The sequence below is a fragment of the Trichosurus vulpecula genome, chromosome 7 (genome assembly GCF_011100635.1).
Source record: "Trichosurus vulpecula isolate mTriVul1 chromosome 7, mTriVul1.pri, whole genome shotgun sequence".
Taxonomy (NCBI): Eukaryota; Metazoa; Chordata; class Mammalia; order Diprotodontia; family Phalangeridae; genus Trichosurus; species Trichosurus vulpecula.
Genome location: NC_050579.1, coordinates 106794748 through 106811770, shown reverse-complemented (window position 1 = coordinate 106811770; position 17023 = coordinate 106794748). Strand labels below are relative to the sequence as shown.

Below are 17023 nucleotides of genomic sequence, written 5' to 3'. Positions count from 1 at the left end.
TACTACTAGCAGATTGAAACACACAATTTCAGCATCCCAGCAGCAATTTTCTGGCTTGATAGAAATCCAAATTGGCCCTTTTGCGTCAGTCAATTCAATTCAGCATTTATAGAGCACAAATATTTATGTCCTAGGCATTGAGAGGGCATGAGGCATTGTTCTTGATCTTATGGAAATTTCAGTCCAGTAAGAGATATTGGACATGTACACAAATCATTATGAACCAAATTAGAGCATAAATGTATAGACATACAAAATGCTCTGAGTACTTTAAGCTGGCACATAGTAGGTGCTTAATGAATGTTTGCTGCTTTATTGATCTGAGATGGGAGTTAGTACTTCTATCTGAGGGAAATAATAATAAAAATAGCTAGCCTTTATATAGTGCTTTAAGGTTTGCAAAGTGGCTTAGCTCTGTCACCTCATTTGATCCTTACAGCCCCATGAAGTAGGGGCCATTATCATTTCCATTTTACAGATGAGGAAACTGAGGATGAGAGAAATTGAATGACTTACCCAGGGTCTCACAGCTAGTAAGTATTTGAAACAGGATTTGAACTCAGCTCTTCCTCACCCCGGGTCCAAGTCTATGTGTCATTCATTTACTACCTTTATATAAGTTGTACCTGAGCTTGCTTTTGAAGGATGGAAAAAATTTCAACAGACTGATATGGGAATAGGAGGTAAGAAGGGAAGGAGTAAGTGCTTTCTATATGTATGAGATGATATGAGCAGAAGCACAGAGATAGGAAAATGTAGGATGAATTCAGAGAATGTTGAGAAGTCCAGTTGGACATATAGAATATATGAAAGAAAGTAGTATCAAAGAAGGGCAGTAAAGTGGTGCAGTGGATAGAGAGCTCTGGGTCTGGAGTCAGGAAGATAGGAGTTTAAATGTGGCATCAAACACTTGCTAGCTGTGTGACCCTGGGCAAGTCATTTAATCCCTATTTGCCTCAGTTCCTCATCTGTAAAATGAGGATACACTGGAGAAGAAAATGGCAAATCACCATAATATCTTTGTCAAGAAAATCCCATAGACTAAAGTCCATGAGGTCATGAAGAACTGGACACCCGAATGACTGATGACTGTACAACAAGAAGTATAAAAGAAAGCTAGAAAGCAAGGTGGGGTGGAAGCAAGGTCACATGAGCTCAGTGAGGGAGTCTGTACTTTATTGGTATCAAATAGGTAGCTACTGAAGATTTTTGAACTGAGAAGTGGAGTGATCAGAATTATCCTTTAAGGAAGATTAATCTACCAGCAGTATGTAGGATGGATTGAAATGGAAAGAGATTGGGTGCAGGGAAACCAATTTAAGTTATTATAGCAATGCAGGCAAGAGATAATGAATATAGTAATGGTGAGAACAGAAATCGATGGACAGATGTAAAAATTTTTCATGGACATCATTAGTTAGATTTGAGGACTAATTGAAGAGGTAGAGAGCAGAGTCCTAGAATCTCTGAATGGGAAGGTATCTCAGTTTTTATCTGATGTGACTTGTAGTTGAATAGGAAGTTCCTCTGTATCTAGCAACTATCCAGATTCTGTTTGCAGACTCCCAGTAATGGGAGATTCACAATCTCATGAGCAGGATCTCATCACTTTTGAACAGTTCTACCTCATAAGAATTTTTTTCTTCTCATCAAGCCCAAATCTGGTTTTCTCTGCATCTACCACCCATTAATTCTTAATTCTGTCCCCTGGAGCCCTGTCAGGCAATCTAATCTCTCTTTCACATGGCAGCACTTTAAATATTTGGGATCATAGGAATTAAAATTGGAAGGTACTTGAGAGAGAATCTAATTCAACCTTCTAATTTTATAGACAAGGAAACTAAGGCCTTGAGTGACAAGAGGTCTTACCGTAAGGTCTCATGTAGGTAGTAAGTAGTGTGGTCAGGACTGATAGTTATCATTCCTTCTTAGTCTCTTCTACTCCAAGCTAATGATCATCAAAGTTTAAAAAAAGGTAGTTCCAAGCATGAGTGATTGGGAAAACGGTAGTGCTATATGCAGAAATAGGCAAGTTATGAAGAGAAGCAGATTTGGGAGGAAAATGATCAGGTTTTTTGGACAGGTTAAAGATGAGGTATCAGGACATACAACAAGCAATTAGAAATGTGTTTATGTAGTTATTATATATATATGTCTATGTATAGATATGTTTTTTAGTCATTTCAGTCATGTCCAACTCTTTATGATCCCATTTGGGTTTTCTTGGCAAAGATGCTGGAGTGGTTTGCCATTTCCTTCTCCAGCTCATTTTACGAATGAGGAACTGAGGCAAATAGAGTCAAGTGACTTGCCCCAGATCACACAGTTAGTAAGTGTCTGAGGCCAGATTTGAATCCAGGAAGATGAGTCTTCCTGACTCCAGACTATCTACTGCATCACCCAGATGCCCATATGTAGGTATAGATGTGTATATTTATGTGTGTGTATATGTATATATGCATATATATCAGCAGTATCTGATATCTCCATATTTAGGAGGTTGTAGTTGAAACTGAAGCTATAAAAAATGTGATATTGTCAGAAGAGAGAGCATAAATAGAAGGTAGAAGAAAACCCAAGTCAGAATGTTGAATATAAAGTGTGTCATGGAAACTAAGAGAGGCATAGTGCTCGTGAGTTCCTCCTTCCTGCTTTAACATAATAGAAATATACAAGAAAGCACCATGAAGGAATGTGCAGTCAGAGCTTCAGGGGCTACAGAAGGAGGCCAGGGAAATAAGAACTAAGAAAAAGCCATTGGGTTTGAAGATAATTGACATTAAAAGGCCATTAATTATTTCTGGAGTGATGGGAGTGGAACCGAATTATAAGGAGTTAAGGAGTGGTTAGTTGAGAAAGAGTGATGGATTACTCTCTCTGAAAAGTTTGTCAGTAAAGGAGAGAAGGTAGGTGGGACAGTAGCTTGAAGGAATGGATTAGTTTGTGGAAGGTGTGTGTGTGTGTGTGTGTGTGTGTGTGTGTGTGTGTGTGTGTGTAGGAATTAAGAAAACTGGGTAAAAGGCAGCAACGGAGAGAGAGCATTGGAAGATACAAAAAAGAAGACTTGATAGGTGGAGTGAAATCCTGGGGTGGGATCAGTGGCACAGGTGGAAAGGTTAGCCTACGCAAGATAGAAGACCCTTGAGATAGGAGGAATAAAGAGATTTTTGCTGTTTTCTTATAGTAATTTGAAGTATGGTCCTGAAAGTGATTGGGGATGGTAAACTTGTATGCTGGACCTGCTTTTGGAATTAGCAGGAGCTGCACAGTATTGGGAACTGAATAAATGGAGTTTTACATTTACTGAATTTAAAAAAAAATGGTAGTAACTTGATCATATTCTCTTAGCCTTCTTTTGGAACTGACCCCACAGGAAATGCAACATGCTTGTTTTCTCTGCCAGCTCCCCACTTCCCTTTATGGACATGCAATCTCTTGCTTAAGACTATACAGTTTCTCTGAAGTATTTTTGCTTATTCCTGGCCAATAGTATCATTTTTCTCCCCCCCATAAAGATAAAGAACCTTGCTGCGTTTTTTATGTTTCATAGTAATAGCACAGTTCAGTTGAACTCTTAACCAAATAAAATGCCCTTTTTTCTAAAAAGGAAGAAGAGATGCCAGAGGTTGAAATTGACATTGATGATCTCCTTGACGCAGACAGTGAAGAGGAGAGAGCTCTCAAATTACAGGCAAGTAGCTTTTAAAATGTTTAATATTCAAATGATGGATAGCTTAATGGTTGTTGTACTTCATACTCTAAGAAGACTGAAATGACATCACTATGTTGGGGTCAATATGTGTCCAACTGTGGCTGATACAATGTGCCAGGCACTGTACTAAGTGCTGGGGATCCAAGGAAAGGCAAAAACCAAACACTCCCTGGTCTCGAGGAGCTCACACGGCAATGGGGGAGACAACATGCAAACAGCTATGTACCAAGATATAATCAGGATAAATAGGGAATAATCTCATGGGGAAGGGGAATCAGTAAGGACTTCTTCTCGTAGGAGGTGAGATATTAGCTGCATCTTGAAGGAGACCAGGAGGCAGAGATGAGGAAGTATAGTATTCTAGGCATAAGGGACAGTCATTGAAAATGCATGAAGTTTGGAGATTCAGTGGTTTGTTCAAGGAACTGCAAGGAGACCAGTGTCGCTGGATTGCAAAGTATGCTGTGATCAAGCTGTTCATTATCCAAAGAGGAGAGTCTAGTGGAATTCAAATCACATGCTATCTTTTTCTGTAGATCTGATCTATAGATCGTACATATACTCTCTCTTTCACTCTCACTGTTTTCCTGGGAGAAGTGTGCATTTTATCTCCAAAGATACACTACCCAGAGAGAAAAGTTCTATGTTTAAAGTGATGTGAGTAGATATGTATCCTGGGCTAGAAGTCATCTCCCTGGCCCAAGAAAGCCATTGGCTTTGAAGATAATTGACATTAAAAGGCCATTAATTATTCCTGGAGTGATGGGAGTGGAAGCCAAATTACAAGGAGTTAAGGAGTGGTTAGTTGAGAAGGAGTGATGGATTACTCTCTCTGAAAAGTTTGTCAGTAAAGGAGAGAAGGTAGGTGGGACACTAGCTTGGATCAGTTTGTGGAAGGAGTCTATGTTACCTACACAGTATTGTAACACCCACTCCGCTGGATCTCCACAGTCCTTTTTTGTGTAATGGTTCTATTGGTTGAAGCTGTCAAAATATTCAGTATTATAGTGTGCTCCTGTGGTAGCATGCTGGCAGAAAATGGAAGCTTTGGGAGGAGGGGAGAAGAAAGGGGGGAGGAAAAATTTGGAACTCAAAAACTTGTGGAACTGAGTGTTGTAAACTAAAAATAAAAAATAAATTAAAAAATAAACTACTTAGAAAAAAAGAAAATAGAAGCTGTAGTGCCTGGTATTTCTTTAAAACAAATACTTTACTATTTTTCTCTTTAGAGATGGTATCTAAAAACCTTTTCTGCACCAAAGAGTCTCTTAAGTTAATGAGTCTCTATGATATGTCATTCTTCCTCATATTAAAATATTGCTAGCCAAGGTTTGTTATCTCTAAAGATAATCAGGAGTTTGCTTCAAATGAGCTAATAATTGCTAATGTCTTTCCAGTTGGGAAATACCTCTAAGTTGAACATTTTAGTTTTAAAGACCCTTTGTAACCAATGATTAATCTTTGTTGGTATTATCAATGGAGAAGTATACTATGCCTCTAAAAGTGTGTGCCAATGAACTAAGCTAGAAAAAACCTGAGAAAAATGTTAATATAGGCACATATGAGGAATGTGGCAAATTTAATGGCAAAACAAGACTGCATAGACTTAGAGCTGGGAGGGACCTCAAAGAGGATAGAATGATAGATTTAAAGCTGGAAGGGCTCTTAGACCTCATCTAGTTTAAACTTCTCATTTTAGTCAAATGGGGCCCAAGGAGGTTAAATGATTTGTCTAACATCATATAAATGGTAAATAGCAGAGCTAGGATTTGAACCCAGGTCCTTTCAGCCTAAATATAGATTTCTTTCTGACTATACCACCCTGCCTCTTATCTTGTCTAACCCCTTATGCCACAGATGAGGGAATTTAGCCTGGAGGGGCTAAATGATTTGCACATGATCACAAATAAAGTTTGGGAACAGAATGGGGACTTGAAACCAGATCTTTGGACTTGGTCCAAAGTACCTTTTACCATCTCCCCTTCTGTTTCTTTTAACATTTAATACTAATACTGTGTTAGCACCAAAATGAGAGGAGAGGCAAGAGTGAAAAAAATCTGATGAATTAAGTGGGAATTCTTAAAAAATCATATGGATCCTTGGGTATAGCTTTCACCTAATGTGAGAAGAGATAGAATAGTAGAGTGGTCCAAACAGTCAGCTATTTATTTCAGTTCACTGCAGTGCTACATTCAGGGTAATAGGAGGAAGCTACTGCTATATTCTGACTGGACTTTGATGAATACCTTAATATCCCAGGAAAAATCATAGGATTTTGAATTATAACTTGCCATTTCTAAAGATAAGCTCTTCCCTTTTCCATTTCCTCTGAGAAGTATTGATAACTTGTTTAAGGGCAGAGTGTTAATTTTAGTGCCAATGGAAGGATAGTTCCTTCTTTTCACATAAATGGGGGTGAAAGATTTTCCTCTACGGGCGACAATATTCCTAAATACAAAAGCTTTTTCTTTTTTTTTGCTTGAGGCTCACAAACCCCATGCTTATGGAAAAAAGAGTAGCCCTTGATAGGTGATGTGTGATTTTGAATTGCCTTGTTTAAGATGGTACTGAATAGATGAAATGCCTTTCAAAACTGCAATGACTTTTTACAGTTGTTAAATTGACCTATTTCTGTGTTTAATTCTAGGAAGCTCTTGTAGACTGCTACAAACCAACAGAGGTAAACAAATCACTTTTCTTAAATGCCGTGTTTCTTTTTATTCTTGTCAAAGTAGTTTGTCTCTCTAAGTAGATCTGATTTAAAAGTTAACTGGGTATATGATAATTAACAATCTGTATCCATAAGTGCATGTGTTTTAGCAGTCTGGACCTGATGATTTCTAAGCCTGAACATACCCAGTTCAGGAGAACTTGAAAACAAATGGAAATGTTCTCACTGAATACTTTCTATATACAAATCTCAACTTCATAGGAAGTGCTGAGGAAATAGAATTTTTCTAGTCTAAGCTCTTTAATTACAAAATTGGACAATACATATTGTCAGGGGATTATACCTGTCCAACCTAGAAGATTATCAAGGTACTTGTGTAATTCTGAACTTCATGTGGCTACTTAATCAGCTTATATACATATATACATGCACATACATGTATACCAAATGCTTTTAGAAGTGAAAGCAAATGGATATTTATATGAAAGATGACAGCATTTAATATGGAGTTATAGGGTATTTAAGTAGTCTCAGCAAGTATATAGATAATGGGAAGCTAAAATATTTTCATTTCAGGTGCAAAAACTATCTATAAAAGAAATTTGTCTAATACATGACTTTCAGCAAAGTCAGTTCAGCAAAATTTAAGCAAGATAATAATCCTCTAGACCTGCAGAGTTATTTGTAATATCAGAGAGATCACAATGAGACTTTGGTTGACTGTATAGGGCAAAATGAATGTTTTTTTAAAAAAGTTATTATGAACACTAAGAGAAGAATGCTTTACAACAGAAAGTATGTAAGATTCAAATTCAGTACAATTCAGCAAATATGTGTTAAGCACCAATTATTGTGTGAGGCACAAGAAGATTTTCTCTGCCCTCAAGAAACTTACATTCTTTGGAATTTAACAACAATAACTTACGTGTATGTAGAGCTTTAAGGTTTGTGAAACACTTTCCTCTAACAACCCTGTGAGGTATCATTATTCACATTTTGCAGGTGAGATAACTAAGGCACTGAGAGGTTAAATGACTTGTCCCATGATTATACAGCTAGTGATTTAAAGGTGGGATTTGAACCCAGTTCTACTGGCTTCAAGTCCAGAACTCAATCTATTAGAGGATTTAAAAAAACCAAAAACAAAAAATCATCCTTTTTTATTCTGAACTTAAACACCAAAAAGGAGCATTTCTATAAATATAATTTTGTATACACAAAATAAGGGTTCTTTAAGAAGCCTCAGCTCTTCATTTCATACCACTTGCTTATAAAAATATATACATATGATAAATGCTATACATTACTTTCCAAACTATCAGCTTAATTGTGCTTCTATCTGAAGTTCCTTCTGTATATTTAAAAATGCTATGATGACTCTTTGTGGGGGAGGGGCAGGTATATCAATATTGTTAAACCCTTCTCACACTCTATCCTCTTCCTAATTAAAAAAATAAGAGAAATAAAGAAAAAGAAACTTTGTGATAAGTGAGTATAGTTAAATAAAATGATTCCATGCAGTGGCCATGTCCAAGAAATAAGAGCATGTGGCTGTGAGTAAGGTGTGAGAAGACTGGAAAGGTAGGAGGAAGCTAAGTTATAGAGGGCTTTGAATGCTAAATAGAGTATTTTATATTTGATTCTGCCATGATAAGGAGCCACTGGAGTTTATTGAGTGTGTGTTTGTGTGTGTGTGTGTGCGTGCGTGCGTGCGTGCGTGCGTGTGTGTGTGTGTGTGTGTGTGATATGATTGGACCTGCACTTTAGGAAAATCATTTTAGTGGCTGAATAGAAGATGAATTAGAGCAGAAAGAGAACTGAAGCAGGCAGACCTACTAATAGGCTATTACAGTAGTCCAGGCATGAGGTGATGAAGTGGTGGCAGTGTCACAGGAGAGAAAGTGTATTTGAGAGATGTTGCAAAGGTGAAATTAACAGGTCTTAGCAATACCTTGTATATGGGGGTGGGGGAAGAGACAGTGAGGAGTCCAAGATTACTCCTAGGTTGCAAGCCTGAAGGATCAGGAGGATGGTATTGCCTTCTATGGTAATAGGGAAGGTTGGGGGAGAGGGAAGGTCCAGTTTCTCCAATGTAGGATAATATTCAACTTTGCAGACTAAGTTATTCTTGGTTGTAAGCCTATATCATTTTGGAATATTGTATTCCAAGATCTCCTCTCATTTATAGTAAAAGCTCCCTATTCTCATGTGATCCTGATTGTGCTTTCTTGTAACTTGAACTGCTTTTTTATGGATGTTTTGAGTATTTTTCTTTCGAAATAAAAGCTCTGGAGTTTGGTTGTGACATTCTTGGGACTTTTCCCTTTGGGTTCCTTTGGACTCTTGATCAGTGGATTCTTTGTCTTCACCCTCTGATTCTATTAGATCTGGGCACTTTTAATTTATGATTTCTTGATATATGGTACGCAGGCTTTTTAAAAATTTTATCATTGTTTACAGGGAGTCCAGCGATCCTTAAGTTATCTCTCCTTGACCTGTTTTCCAAGTCACTTGTTGTTGGTGTCAGACATCAGATATTTCTTCTATTTGTTCAATATCTTGATTTTATTCTAATATTTCTTGTATTAGGAGGGCAGAGTTTATAATCTCAAAGAGGATCATAAACATGTCTGAAACGTTCGGAACCGCCGAATATAAGAAACTCTCAAAGTAGAAGGCAGAAGAATCAAAACATTTATTTAGGCTCCACAGTAACCAACCCATGAACCAGCAACCCCATTTTGATATATTGATCAAAAGCTTCCAGGCCCAATAAGTACGCCTTGAAAGAGTAACCAGGAGGCTACAGAGAAGCATGATTGCGTAAAGCAAAATCATGTTTCCCCCTCTATGGTAATAAGATTACCCACTGGCCTGAAGTCTTTGTTCAGCTTTCTCCCGTAGGTCAGCTCTGCTACTGGCAGCTCCTGCTTCAGCTGTGGCTGTGGCTGTAACTGTAGCTGTAACTGTCGCTGTAACTGTCGCTGTAACTGTCTCTGGCTCCAACCGGAAAAGGAAAAGAGGATCTTCAAGCTGTCCTCTCCCCTCTTATAGAGTTTTTGACATCATCAAGCACCGCCTGAACGACCAGGGCCGATTGGTTCTTGACTTGGCCCCTCCCCCTAGCGTAGCCGTTAACACCTCCCCTCAGCCAGCCCCATGACTCATCACACAGGAAGTTGTCTGCTTCCTGGAATGCTCTTTGGGCTTCCTGCCCCGGAAGAGCAAGCCACAGTGTCCAGAGGCTCAATGAGGTAAGCTGAGTCATTCAAAGAAAACAAAGGCCATTCTGGCTACAATTTCATAGAGTCATTGATTTCTCTTTGGTCTATTCTACTTTTCAGGGAGTCCATTTCTTGGATAAGACTTACTACTTTGTCCTCCCTTCAATTCTTTCCTACAATACTTTTATTTCACTTATAATGCCCCCTTTTGCTTCTTGTTTCATTTCTTCTAAGTAATCTTAAAATATTTGTGACCATGCCATGTCTTCCTTTTGGTTCCTACTTATAGATTTGATGGAGTTTTTAGTCTTTATTTTGGGGGGATCTCTAGATTTTCACTTTTTTAAATATTGGTTGGTGTTTTCTCTGATTTTCTCCTCTCTCCTGAATTGAGACTTTGTAACAGGATCAGGCTATGCTGCCTGCTATGTTTTTGGATGATATAGTTGGATGATATAATTTTGGCCTTGTTCTGGGTCACCTGGGTTCCTAATCTGCCTTCCTTTTCCTGGGGCTAGGCCCCTAGGTCTTTGAGGTTCATAGCACTATATCTTCATGGACCTCTCTAGTATCTTAGGAGAGTATCTGGAACTTTGGAGTCTTTGTGTGCATGAGTTATCTCAGTCTGATCACTATCATACCTTCATTAGTCCCTGGCACTCTAAGATCCTTACCCTGGGGTATGAGACATGGAGTTCTGAAGAATACATGTGTCTCTGGGCATGCTAGGAGGTTAAGGACTTGTTTGCCAGATTCAGTGTTGGCTTAGCCATTTGCCTTCCTCTCCCTACCCCCTTTTATGAATTGTGAACTTTTGGCTGACTTTTTGTATAGTTCTGAGATGGAATAAGCCACTTACTCTAGTTTCTTATTCAATTTCTTGATTATTATCTGTTCTGATACTAATTTTAGGTTTTTGCTGATGTAGGTATGTGAGATCAGGGCCATTTACCTCCATTCAGGTAGCTACCTTGGCTAGAATTTGAATCAAAGAATTTTTTTCTTATAGTCAGAGGGATTCTGGAAAGTCATTTAACCAAATTTCTTCATTTATAAAATGAAGAAACTAAAGCCAAGTAGATTTAAATGATTTGCTTCAGGTCAAACAGGTGATTAGGGATGTAACCAGAACCTGAATCCAATTCTCCTCTCCCCCTTTTCAAGGTAAAATATTTGCTAGCAATAGAGAAGATTTATTATGGAAATCATTGGTTTTTTTATTTTTGTGATTCTCTCAGTGTTGTAGTACCAATACATAAATTTCTTTCCTGCATCTGTTTTGTTGTCTATTAGTGGGGATTTTGGTGATTATCATTTTGTCATTGAAGCCCACACTTTGGCACACATCAATGACTGAATGCAGGTTGACTAAGCCAGGAGCTGTAGTGGGTGGCTCTGAGTCTCAGTGATCTGCCGGGTTGTGGTACTGTCGCTGTGTTCCTTTGTAGTGAAAGGCACATCTGATTCTGGCTTTCCCCTAGAGAGATACTGATGTTCTCTGAAGATACCTGCTTTATCACTCCTCCTTGTGTTTGGGTTGTAGCTACATCTCTCTTTGTGTATATCTCTTTCTCTCTCACTTTATTGCTACAGCAATCTCTTATTACTTTCTCCAATGGTCTTCTTATGGCTAGGCTGCTTTAGAATACTGAAGAATTAAAACATGATGGGTAGTGGTTTTGAATTGCTTTCAATAACTGGATTCAGATTTTGGTATGTTGAGTAGTTTTTTCAGTAATTAATTGTCAACCTTCCCCCCACCTTGTAAGAACAGTATTTAATGATCTTACAGCCTACATTTTATCATTATATCAACACACATTCACTAAACACCTACTATGTACCTAAGCACTGATGACACAAAGATAAAAATAAAAAAGTCCCTGAACTCAAGGAGCTTATACTGTATCTGGCCAGGGGATGATGTACATTTATGACTAAGTACGAACTACTTACAAAGTAATTTGTTGAGGTAGAGACACTTAGCAACATGAAAGAAAACATACCCTTGGCATTTAAAACATTATAAACATGAACTCTATGTGTGTGTTGTGCATAAATAGATACATACTGGCATCTTTTTGCTTTCTATGAAGTCTGTCTTTCAGAACAGTTATTTAGCTGGTGATGGGAAACTTCAAAAGCATTAGGTCTTGGTATACTGTGTTGAATAGTTAAGCTTCAAAAAAAGGCTACAGTTAATTGTGATGATAGAATAATGTAGAGGAGAGGAATTTTTAGAAACTTTAGTCTTGGGCCACATGAAGTTCAGCAGTTAGGTAATTGTCTCAAATCACAGCACATGCCCAGCACAGTGGACTCCACCAAATAGGTGTCCTTTCTCCCCACCCTCTCTCAGTATCTTTCTACTACACTTGACTCCCCTCTTAATTATGAGAGCACCAGTGCTCAAAGGATATGAGAGTATCAAAGGATATGATATTAAGACTAGAAATTATAGTCTGTCAACTTATTTATAAAGATAAGAAACTTAAAAAAAGAAATCAAGGAAAGAATCCTTAATAGTTTAGCTTAACTGAGTTGAGGTTTTAGTCTATGACATAACTGCTAAAGAAAACATAAGAAAGAGATTGCATTAGCTTGATGCATAATGACATCAGTGTCCACAAGCCACAGATAGACTTAGGCGATGTAATAGATACCTTTTTTTCTGAATCCTTTTTCTGGTTTTCTCTTTGAGCTTCTGCAAAAGAGATCATCTCAGTCAGAATTGGGGACCAGATGTGAGCTAAGAAAGGCTGAGTTGAAAAGACTTCTTGGTTAACATGTTACCTACCATCTGAAACACAGAGGAATGCTGCTGAATAGCTGGTAGAGTCTGTAGTTACCCCAGGGAAGACTGTAAGAATAATACTCAGCTGTGAAGTGAAATTGACAATTAATAGTCATTCCCATTGAGTCTATGAGCCTTGGGTATTGGGGGAATTAGGTAGGTAAATATAAAGGTATGATTGGACTTGATTTAGAGAAAGAAATCTATTAACTTCACCTTTGAGTAAAAAGGTTTTTAGTCATGACTGTCAATCTCTTAGTATCCCTTTCTTTTTTAGCACTAAAAGAAGGAGTCTTTGAATTGGAAAAACATTATTTCACATCTTGGGAAGTTGATCATTGAAAGTCCAGGACTTCCAGTGATCAGCTCCCTTATATATGTTTGCAAAGTTTATAAGGATAGTAAGAAAGCTGAAAAAACTGAATATCAAGAAAACCAAAAGATCATCTGAACTTGACTTCGGTATATAGTCGGAGAGTATTTATTTGCTGACCTCAGTTCCACACTCACTCTGAAAGAGATACAGTATTAATGTCAGGGTGAAAAAAAAATCAGGAAACATGCAATCTGGAATGTCATTACAATGCTATCTGTTGGAATTTTGTTTTGGTATAACTTATTCCAATAAATACTATCTGCAGTATTAAAAAATTCAAGATGGTAGAGGCTTGGCAGCCGATCATTATATCATGATTGATGGGAGTCTTATGATTTCAAAATCCACAAGAGATGAAAACATAAAATTATTACTTTCCTGGAAAGAAGGCTGAATATGATTTAAAGGTGATATGACTTTAACTTTGGGATTGTTTTGCACTATAAATGAAGATTATGATTATAAAATTTAAATTTGTTCTGTGAGAGCTAAGAGAAAATATTCAGATATTTATAGAGAATGTTTTTTATTATAAAGAGGTAAAACGAGAATCATGGTAAGAGTTATGAATCATGGGATCATAGATTGAGAGCTGTATAGGACCTCAGAGACTTTAGTCCTGCCCTCTCATTTCACAAATAAAGTAACTAAGGCTTGGGAATATTAAATAGTTTATTTAGGGTCACATAAGAAGTATCAGAGGCCATGGTTCTACAATTCTTCCTAACTTTTTTTTTGGAGAATAATAACTTTCATAAAAATATAGAGGTGATCATTTCTGTCTGTTCTGAATTATAGTTTACTTTCATTAGATTATTTGTCAATTTCAATCTATGTTATATGAATAAGTGTTTGGACTTTGGGGAGTCCATTAGTAAGAGTGGGTGCCTGAGGGGTTGAATAAAGCTGAGCACAAACAAATTAAAATTGGTTATAAATTCACTGTTGAATACAAATAGAATACTTAGAGTTTATACAAAATAACTTATTCCAAGAAAAATAGTCTGAAGCTTCAAATTAACCAAGAACCTCCCCATTGGTAGGGCAAATTCATTTTAAAAGTAGCTTGTTTCTTCTTCTTCAAGAAAATGAATGGATAGCATAGTATCAGAGGTTTTGAGTTAGCAAAGGAAAAAACAGAATGCAGATAAGACCACTGGGAAATTATATTGGCAGAAGTCATTATGACAAAAATATCTTCCCCTTAACATTTTCCTAAGCCTCTTTTCAGATAATGAAAAATGGAATGAGGTCTGGTTTGTGTACGCAGAAAACTAACCTCGGTGAAGATAAACAAGAAAAAATTAAATATTTAAGTGATAGGCCATGGTGGATTTGGCTTTGGTGCATGTACCAAGACACAACTCTGCTGCTGCTTCACAGTGGGCCTGCTGGCGGCCCCAGCCTGGATTATTAAGAATCTATGTTCATTCAGCAGCAGTCTGTACTGCCTTACTTCCTGTATATGCATATGTATTCTAGATACTCAGTTACTAAAGGGGTTTGTGATGTTTCTGAGCAGCTTATTTGGCTCTTTGAGGGAGCTTACTTTGCCATTTAGAATCTTTTTGAAATAAAGACTAGTTGGCTGCCTTTCATTTTTTATCTTTCCTAGCCTGAGCTTTGGTGTCTCTGGAAACATTTCTCTCTTCCTCCTGTGCTTGGTCTGTTTAATTCCTCAATAATCTATTCAATGTCACATTTTAAAAAACTCTCAGTCTCAGTTCTGGTTTGCTTTGCTTTGCTTTCATTTTACTGGGAGAGGCTTGACCAGGAGCTCCTGTAGATCTGAATTTTCAAGAAAATGAGGTTACTTATTAGGAAATGGTAAATGGAGGAGGTTGTAGGGGAAGGAGAGAGGATGCAGAAGACTGGGGATCTGTAGCCAGAGATACCATAGTTTAAGAAGGGGATGTGGCCCCAGAGGAAATAGCACAGAATCGGATAGCTTTCAGAATCCTTGTTTTGTGTTTTTCTTTCCCATTTTTACGCACTGATAGGCAAGGGTACTGCTTCTTGGAATGTTATCACCCAATATTCACCATTATGCTGTATACTGCTCAGGAACATTCATTATTTACAGAATTTCTATTGCTGGCTAAGGCATATAAAGGCCAGTAATGTTTTAGGCACTTAGAAAAAAAGACTTTTAGCCCTGATATAAGACAATTGCTTCTCTTCTCAGTTGTCAAAAGCACCCATCTTTCTTATGTTGTCATCAACATTTTTGACGGATGAATTCTTTGAATACCCAGGGAAATATAGCATATGTCCAATGATAGTGATAATTATAAAATACTTATTCATCTGCCACCTCTGGCATGTGGTTTTATGAGAAAGTAGAAATTAGGAGCCATGGAGGTCACTGGGATAAAGGGAGTGGGGGGGGGGGCGGCAGGAGGAAAGTGTTGGTACTAAGTTAGAGGAAGGCTACCATATGTCTGTTCCTCTTTGATAGAGTCAGTGTAGCTAAGGCACCAGAGGCACCCTCAACTGTCATGGTTGCTGCTAGATCTTCTTGGAAATGTACAACAGTATTTTTGAAAGAGATATTATCCCTGGAAAAATATAATAAAGTGTGTATGTGTGTGTGTGTGTGTGTGTGTGTGTGTGTGTGTGTTTAATTGGTGGTTTGATTTTATTCAAATAGCAAGTCAGAAGGCTCCTGTGAATAAGATAACTGCACATTAGAGGTTGGCACATAGTAAGCCCTTAAATGCTTATTGACTCATGGTTTCCAAGACCATTAGAAATAGTACTTTTTCTATTTTCCATTGCTTCTTCAATTTCTCTCTTTTCCTTCACAACCAAGATGCCAACTTCCATTTCTCACCAAATACCTGTCATTCTCCCTAACTCTGTTTAGTGTTCTTCTTGTCAGTTGTTAACCTTCTTCTACCACCTGCCATTGCAGGTTGTTAATTTTAATTTTAGTATGTTTTCCACATAGATGTTTTCATTCATTTGTTAATTACCCTCAGAGACCCTAGATTCTCATTCCTTCATTTCTCCTAAGTGCACTGACAAAAAATCTAAGGTAGCCACTGTTATAAAAATGGCAAGGAGAAAAGCTGCTGCTATTTCCCTTCCAGATGGGTTGCTTCTCTTCCCTTCCTCCTATTACTTTCCTCCCTCACATTATCTGCCTGGAGAAAAGAGGTTGTGATTAGCTGTGGTTGCCCAAAGCTCTAAAAGGTTTCTCAACTAAGGAAAAGGACATTGGCAAAACAATACAAGAATGTTCGTAGACTTGCAAGAGTATTTTACAATGCCCATTTTAGGAAGTAATCCTGCACATATCACCTTTCTACTCTGGTATTTCTGAAACAGCCACTCTGCTGTTTGGAGTGCTACATTGAAGAGTGTGCTTAGCTCTGGGGTAAGGAAGCTCTTCTCTGCACCACTGACATGTCAGTTGGCATTTCTTCTTTGGGAAAAGTAGAGGGAATGCATTCTCCCTAAGACTGGACACTCCTATACCTCCTATTCATGGGAACTCTGGAAGCCAGGAACATAACCACCTTCCAACAGTTTCTTAGGGGGACAGACCACCTATTCTTAGGTGTGACTACACCCAAGGTGGGTCTATTCTTGGCACTACCTTGACCTTTCCTCCTCAAATGTTCTCTCTGACCCCCACCAACTTGGTATCACTCTGTCATCTGTCCCAGTGGAGACCTTCCTTCCCAATGGAACTGTCCTCTGCCCTTCTAAAGGCAAGTACAACCCTCCCCCTGCCCATCCAGATATGCTTTAGAAGCAGTTTTGGCTCTGCTATATTGGATTCCAATTCCTTTGATCGATTTTTTTTTTGGGGTTTGTGTGAATGTAAGTTAGCTGAAACAGCATGAACTGTCTGCCAAATGAAATAATTTCCCACCCAGAACATTAATCCATTGCTCTCTGTGGGTGATGCAGTTTATTATGCATTGTGGGGAAGGCAATTATACAACAAGGACGAGAAATAGTTCCTCCTTTGGAAGAGTTGACAGTCTAAAAGGGTCAGTGAACACAGTATGCAGGTAGAGTATGAAGCTCTATAGGGCAGGACTTTGAGAAGGGGATATTAGCCATACTGAGGTTAGTAGAGGGCAGCCCAGGTCAGTATGAAAAGGGTTTTATGGCAGAAGTGAATTTTGAGTTGAATTTGAAAGAAAGGATAATTTAGGGTTGAGGAGAGGATGAGAAAGCATTTTGAGTTTGGGAGGATTGGCATGGCCAAAAGCTCAGAGGGTGGAAGAGGACA

General features: G+C 38.1%; 1 protein-coding gene across 1 annotated transcript in view; it reads left to right on the top strand.

Moving 5' to 3' along the window:
* The window catches only part of PPP1R14C (protein phosphatase 1 regulatory inhibitor subunit 14C), a 121961-nt gene that overhangs the window by 94299 nt on the left and 10639 nt on the right, over positions 1-17023 (top strand). Inside the window, exons 2-3 of the mRNA XM_036767417.1 lie at positions 3608-3691; positions 6360-6392. Of these exons, the coding sequence (XP_036623312.1) occupies positions 3608-3691; positions 6360-6392 (117 nt within the window). The remainder of the gene's footprint in view (positions 1-3607; positions 3692-6359; positions 6393-17023) is intronic.